The sequence below is a fragment of the Nansenia antarctica genome (assembly GCF_963989245.1).
Source record: "Nansenia antarctica genome assembly, chromosome: 13".
Lineage (NCBI taxonomy): Eukaryota > Metazoa > Chordata > Actinopteri > Argentiniformes > Microstomatidae > Nansenia > Nansenia antarctica.
This window is the reverse complement of record NC_137683.1, coordinates 19,821,817-19,829,316: the sequence shown is the minus strand read 5'-3', so window position 1 is coordinate 19,829,316 and position 7,500 is coordinate 19,821,817. Positions and strand designations below refer to the sequence as shown.

The window sequence follows — 7,500 nt, the reverse complement described above, 5'->3', positions numbered from 1 at the left end:
TGCATCACAGTGAACCCTGCCCTCCGATTTCTACCTCCGCCAGCCTCCCCTGTTCTATGTGTCTCTGTATACCTGTATCTGTACCTCTAGACCAGTGGTTCTCAAACCTCTCCTCGGGGACCCCCCAGCCGCTCCACATACAGTATGTGATCTGTTCCACCACCCACCGGCTCACTTAATTAGTTGAATCAGGTGTGCTGGTGGTGGAACAGATCAAGTATGTGGAGCGGCTGGGGGTCCCCGAGGAGAGGTTGGAGAACCACTGGTCTAGAGACATCTGTCTACCTGAATGGAATGGCCTTTTCTTCTTTTATTTTTTTTATGACCTAATTGGAATTGTATTCACTAGGGGAATGTATGGAATTACAGAGGATTGCCCCCTTCCCCTTCACAGTCTCCATATGATTACACTCTGGGGGACTGCGTCTGCTGACCAGGACATGGGCTTGGTATTATCTAGAGTATTATTTCTATTATTACTATTATCTATAGCAGCGTTTGACTACCTGCTTTAATAATAATAATAATAATAATAATAATAATAATAATAATACTACTACTACTAATAATAATAATAATAACTTTATTTATATAGCACCTTTCATACATACGAATGCAGCTCAAAGTGCTGTACAATACAGTGCAAAAGAAAGACAAAGGAACTAAAACATAATTTATCAATACAATGAAAAGCAGCAAAGAAAGCAGCCTGGTATATTTTTACTCCCACAAGTGGAGACCTCCATTTCGGAGGGGGTCTCTGTAACGAGAGGTGCCAGACCTCGTATCTGTTCTCGTTTAACGGTGAGAACCATCTCCTGTCGCCCTTAGCGACAACAACACTCCGTTCTCTGACACCTCACCAGGAGGGTTTCCATCTGGATTTTACCTCAGTTCCCACAACAGGAGAATAACCTAGGATACCTTGAAAAACCTAAGATATGTTGAAAAAAGCGAAGATACGCTGAAAAACCTGAGTGAAAAACGTGAATTGCGACTTGCCTGGCGGTTGTGCCATATTAAGCAGTATCTTTGAGTGGTTAGACATTCATTTTGAGTATTTTATATTTTTGGGGAACAATGTATTTATTGATGTTATGTTTACAACATTAACATAGGTACATCGGAAAGTTGGTCAGAACCTTACATTGTAAACTTTTTAACCCCCCCAATTCCCCTTCCCCCAGTACATCTCTTCCCAGAACGTCAGAATATTCCATTCCCCCTTCTCATCACAGCACATTGAGTGGTTAAGGTTAGACATTCACTTTGAGTGGTTACAGTTAGACATTCACTTTGAGTGGTTACAGTTAGACATTCACTTTGAGTGGTTAAGGTTAGACATTCACTTTGAGTGGTTAAGGTTAGACATTCACTTTGAGTGGTTAAGGTTAGACATTCACTTTGAGTGGTTAAGGTTAGACATTCACTTTGAGTGGTTAAGGTTAGACATTCACTTTGAGTGGTTACAGTTAGACATTAACTTTGAGTGGTTAAGGTTAGACATTCACTTTGAGTGGTTAAGGTTAGACATTCACTTTGAGTGGTTACAGTTAGACATTCACTTTGAGTGGTTAAGGTTAGACATTCACTTTGAGTGGTTAAGGTTAGACATTTACTTTGAGTGCATTTACATTTTACATTTACATTTTTGGTATGTAGCAGACGCCTTTATCCAAAGTGACGTACAACAAATACATCTGACTAAATAAGTGAATCATCTATCCACCAGTCATAGCAGGAAAAAGTAATCTATGCTCTGGCCTGGGGCCATTGGCAGTCGTCGTGCAAGAAAAAATATTTTTAGAAGAAGGATTGATCGATCTATCTCTCTATCTCTCTCTCTATATCTATTTTTAAAGGGTTTTTATTGGCAAAAATAATGTAATGTACATACATTAAAGATATACTATAATAAAGACATTATTAAACAGAGCTGTGAGTGTATATATTATGTATATAGTATACAGGTAAATAAAGATAACTTAAATTAAAAATAGGAAAGTGTCTTCTATCTATCTATCTATCTATCTATCTATCTATCTATCTATCTATCTAGTATCTATCTATCTGTCTGTCTGTCTGTCTGTCCGTCTGTCCCTCTCTCTCTCTCCCTCTCTCTCCATCTGTCTCAATCTCTCTGTCTGTCTGTCGGTGTATCTCCCTCTCCCTCTCCCTCTCCCTCTCCCTCTCTCTCTCTCTCTCTCTCTCTCTCTCTCTCTCTCTCTCTCTCTCTCTCTCTCTCTCTCTCTCTCTCTCTCTCTCTCTCTCTCTCTCTTACTTACCTGCCAGTAAAGCCAGACAACACAACCACACAGATCATCTTTGGTCTGCAGAAGATGTCTGAAACGAGCCCCTGGATGGTAATCATGTGGAGGCTGTCTTGGCTGAGAGACAGCGGGGGTGGAATGATGATGCCTGTAGGTCCTGTATGTAACATGGCGCAGGCAGACACACTGTGCAATGAAGACTGATGCTTGCTGTTAAAGGCCTCCATGCGGCTGTGAAGCCACACACACACACACACACAGGCAATCACGCACACACACACACACACGCACACACGCACACAGGCAATCACGCACCCGCACGCACACACGCACACACACACACACACACACACACATACACACACACACACACACACACACACACACACACACCTGCTCCCTGGTGCATGTGTTCCATATTGTTGCTCTGTTACAGTCACATGTGTGTCTGTGTCTGTCGAGTGGAGGCTCTATCTGACAGACTGATGCGTGTTGTTGTTGTTGATGTTGTTGTTGTTGTTGATGTTGTTGTTGTTGTTTTTGATGTGGTTTTTGTGGTTGTTGTTGTTGTTTTTGTTGTTGATGTTGTTGTGTTGGACCACCAGGCAGAAGGCAGACGAGGCCTACCTCATAGGGAAGGGTCTGGCTCCTGTTGCTGCCTACCTCCACATCCCTGACATCATCAAAGTAGCCAAGGTGAGACTCCATCTCTCCTGACCTCTGACCTCTCACCCCGGGACCTCACCCCTAACCTCTCACCCCTTACTATGACCCCTAACTCCTCCCCCTTAACCGTAACCCCTGACCCCCTCTGGGGTTTGAGATGGATGCGAAGAGAGAGACACACGGAATAGAGGAAAGACCTTTGAGACTCTACCCATCATCAACAGCCCCAGGCCCCTCTCTATCACTCTTTCTCTCTCTCTCTATCTCTCTCTCTCTTTCTTACTCTCTCTATCTCTTTATTTATTGCTCTCTATCGATCTATCTCTCTCTATCTATCTGTCTCTCTCTCTCTCTCTATCGATCTATTCATTATATCCTTCCATCAACAGCACCAGGCCCCCATGATAACATGCTGCTGGTGTGGTGCATCTCTCTCTCTCTCTCTCTCTCTCTCGCTCTCTCTCTCTCTCTCTCTCTCTCTCTCTCTCTCTCTCTCTCTCTCTCTCTCTCTCTCTCTCTCTCTCTTTATCTATCTATCCTTTCATCCTGTAGCCCCAGGCCCCCATGATTACATGCTGGTAGTGTGGTACATATGTTCAGCTCTCCATCTCTCTCACTCTCTCTCTCTCTCGTTCTCTATCTATCTATCCTTTCATCCTGTAGCTCCAAGCCCCCATGATAACATGCTGCTGGTGTGGTCTCTGGTCTCTCCATCTCTCTATCTCTCCCTCCATCCCTCCATCCTGCAGCTCCAGGCCCTTATGGCAGTGTGTAGCCAGTAGCCCATCTCTCCATCTCTCTATCTCTCCCTCCATCCCTCCATCCCTCCATCCCTCCATCCCTCCATCCCTCCATCCTGTAGCTCCAGGCCCTTATGGCAGTGTGTAGCCAGTAGCCCATCTCTCCATCTCTCTATCTCTGTGACATGCCTGCTCAGATGAATCAATCTTTATTATTATGATTTCTGGTCAGGCGTCTCAGATGGCAGCTAAGGCCGGGTCCTCCTCTGTCCAAGTCATCTCTCATCCCTCACCCTGTCTGGGAGCTACGCCACGACTCCCAGCACGCTATGTGTGTGTGTGTGTGTCCTGTGTGTGTGTGTGTGTGTGTGTCCTGTGTGTGTGTGTGTGTGTGTGTGTGTGTACCTGTGTGTGTGTACCTGTGTGTGTGTGGGTGTGTGTGTGTACCTGTGTGTGTGTGTGTACCCGTGTGTGTGTGTGGGTGGGTGTGTGTGTGTGTGTACCTGTGTGTGTGTGTGTCTCCATCCCCTTCATCCGTCTCTGTCTGGCTCGGCCAGTCTGCTGACCAGCCTGCCAGCTCCATCTCCCCTACCAACGGGGCAGACCATAATTATCTCCCCTACCAACAGGACAGACCATAATTACCTCGCTCCGTATCCAGGGCCAGATGGCGCCAGGCTGGCCGCGTCCTCTGCATGTCTGTCTCTTCATTTAGAAAGACACACACACACACACATACACACACACACACACACACATACACACGCACACACACACCCATGAATGAACGCTCGGAAACACGCACGGATGCACACACACATGTACACACACACACACGCACACACTCACACACACACTCACACACACACACACTCCACCAAAGCCAAGGTTGGCCCTATGCCCACCTGACCGTGTTTTCCATTTAGGAGAAGATGATTATGTGCTTATTGTAGTTGATGGCGGGGCCAGTAAAAGAGTGTGTAGGTGTGTGTGTGTGTGTGTGTGTTTGTGTGTATGTGTGTGTGTGTGTGTGTGTGTGTTTACTCTCCCGTTGCATTCTCATTGAATGCTTTCTACCACGGTCCACAGCGCTATACAAGGACTCATCGCTTTAAACCATCTTTTATCTCTGCGCTTAATTGTGTCACATTCAATTTAGCGTGCCCCACACACACATTCCCTCTCACTATGGAGGCCTGCCATGCCTCCACACACACCTTCAATCTCACTATGGAGGCCTGCCCTCTCACTATGGAGGCCTGCCCTCTCACTATGGAGGCCTGCCCTCTCACTATGGAGACCTGCCCTCTCACTATGGAGGCCTGCCCTCTCACTATGGAGGCCTGCCCTCTCACTATGGAGACCTGCCCTCTCACTGTGGAGGCCTGGCCTCTCACTATAGAGGCCTGCCCTCTCACTATGGAGACCTGCCCTCTCACTATGGAGACCTGCCCTCTCACTATGGAGGCCTGCCCTCTCACTGTGGAGGCCTGCCCTCTCACTATGGAGGCCTGCCCTCTCACTATGGAGGCCTGCCCTCTCACTGTGGAGGCCTGCCCTCTCACTATGGAGACCTGCCCTCTCACTGTGGAGGCCTGCCCTCTCTCTATGGAGACCTGCCCTCTCACTGTGGAGGCCTGCCCTCTCACTATGGAGGCCTGCCCTCTCACTATGGAGGCCTGCCCTCTCACTATGGAGGCCTGTCCTCTCACTATGGAGACCTGCCCTCTCACTATGGAGGCCTGCCCTCTCACTGTGGAGGCCTGCCCTCTCACTGTGGAGGCCTGCCCTCTCACTATGAAGACCTGCCCTCTCACTATGGAGGCCTGGCCCTGGCTATGGAGGCCTGCCCATCTGGCCCTGGCTATGGAGGCCTGCCCATCTGGCCCTGGCTATGGAGGCCTGCCCTCTCACTATGGAGGCCTGCCCTCTCACTATGGAGGCCTGCCCTCTCACTATGGAGGCCTGCCATGCCTCCACACACACCTCCCCTCTCACTATGGAGGCCTGCCCTCTCTCCATGGAGGTCTGCCCAGCCTTCTAAGAGACATCACTAGGGATGAAAGTGCAACGCTTTACCGACAAACTTTGTAAAGAGAATTACTGGAGGCTCCTGTGTTAATGGGTCTGGAGTTGAGTGAGTTTGTGTGTGTGTGTGTGTGTGTGTGTGTGTGTGTGTGTGTGAAGAGCTAGCTGGGGAGGGGATGAGAAACCAGCAGGAAATGTTAATCAACCGTAATGTGCGACTGTTAATGAACTTTTGGCATCACCTGCCTTCTCTCCTTTTCTCTCCTCCCTCCCCTCTCTGTTATCTCTTCCCGCCAATCCTTAACCCCCCTCCCCTCCACCTCTCTCCCCCTCTCCTCCACCTCCATTATCCCCCTCTACTCCACCTCCCTCATCCCTCTCACCCGCCTTCTCCTCCACCTCCATCCTCCCCCTCTCATCCACCTCCCTCACCCCCCCCTTTTCCTCCACCTTCCTCACCCCCCCTTCTCCTCCACCTTCCTCACCCCCCCTCTCCTCCACCTCCACCACCCCCCTTCTCCTCCACCTCTCATCCCCCTCTCCTCCACCTCTCATCCCCCTCTCCTCCACCTCCCTCATCCCCCCCTTCCCCCTCTCCTCCTCCTCCCCCCTTCAGGAGAATAACGTGGATGCCATCCACCCGGGCTACGGGTTCCTGTCGGAGCGGTCAGACTTCGCCCAGGCCTGCGCGGACGCAGGGGTGCGCTTCATCGGCCCGTCCCCAGAGACGGTGCGCAGGATGGGGGACAAGGTGGAGGCGCGCGCCCTGGCCATCCACGCTGGTACGTAGCCCGGCAGGAGGAGGACCAGGGGAGGCTGGGGGAAGCAGCAATTGGATGATGGGCTCTTTATAATGCTATGCAATGGTGTGTGTGTGTGTGTGTGTTTGTGTGTTTGTGTTTGTGTGTGTGTGTGTGTGTGTGTGTGTGTGTGTGTGTGTGTGTGTAGGAGTGCCGGTGGTCCCGGGGACCGAGGCGCCTATCACAGGGGTCCAGGAGGCCCATGCCTTCGCCCAGAAGTACGGCTTCCCGGTGATCTTCAAGGCCGCGTACGGAGGAGGAGGCCGCGGCATGAGGGTGGTCCGGGACTACCAGGTGGGTGTTTGTGTGTGTGTATATATGTGTATTCTCTGTGTATATGTGTCAGCTGCTGGTGTTTTGGGTAACCGTTAGCCGAGGATTTTTCTGTTTTTTACATCTGAAAGGACAGATTGTAAGCTTTCAAATGATGTGAAAAAAGTTTAAGAAGATATGCGTATTTGAATGTTGATGCACCTCAAATCAACTAACAGAGAAAAAAAAGTTTTTCTTTGTCACTTCATACTTTTCACAGGCAGGTAATGGGTGGGAACAATAGCTGGTTAACTCCACCCCTAACCACCCCCAACCACTCCCCCAGGACAAGATTCATATTTTTTGATTGCCATGTGTGCCAAAAGTTTATTACATCCCATTATACAAGTAGAAGAGAGTCATATTCTTATGGCTTCAGTTCCAATCGACATTGCAGCTGCAAGAGAAAACAAAATGGCAAAAGGAAACAATGAGAAGATACCATTGAGCAATACAATAATAGAATAGTAAACAATTATAATATTGTGTCTGTGTGTATGCATTTATCATTATAGTCCATAATGCATCTAGTGGGACTTTGGTGGAGAGCATGTGATGTTTCATGCGTCATCAGAACAGAGTCCTCTGATCTTCAACAAGATAACTCTGCAGGGTGTTTCTACGTGTCAGTGAAGCATCTCCCCTCTACGTGAACGTGACCTACGTGAACTTCGTTGCCATTTT

At 48.7% G+C, this 7,500-nt stretch overlaps 1 protein-coding gene across 1 annotated transcript in view; it reads left to right on the top strand.

The window, feature by feature from the left end:
- LOC308169433 (pyruvate carboxylase, mitochondrial-like) overlaps positions 1 to 7,500 on the top strand; it is a 212,860-nt gene that overhangs the window by 20,216 nt on the left and 185,144 nt on the right. Inside the window, exons 4-6 of the mRNA XM_080544115.1 lie at positions 2,876 to 2,966; positions 6,321 to 6,486; positions 6,653 to 6,798. Of these exons, the coding sequence (XP_080400241.1) occupies positions 2,876 to 2,966; positions 6,321 to 6,486; positions 6,653 to 6,798 (403 nt within the window). The remainder of the gene's footprint in view (positions 1 to 2,875; positions 2,967 to 6,320; positions 6,487 to 6,652; positions 6,799 to 7,500) is intronic.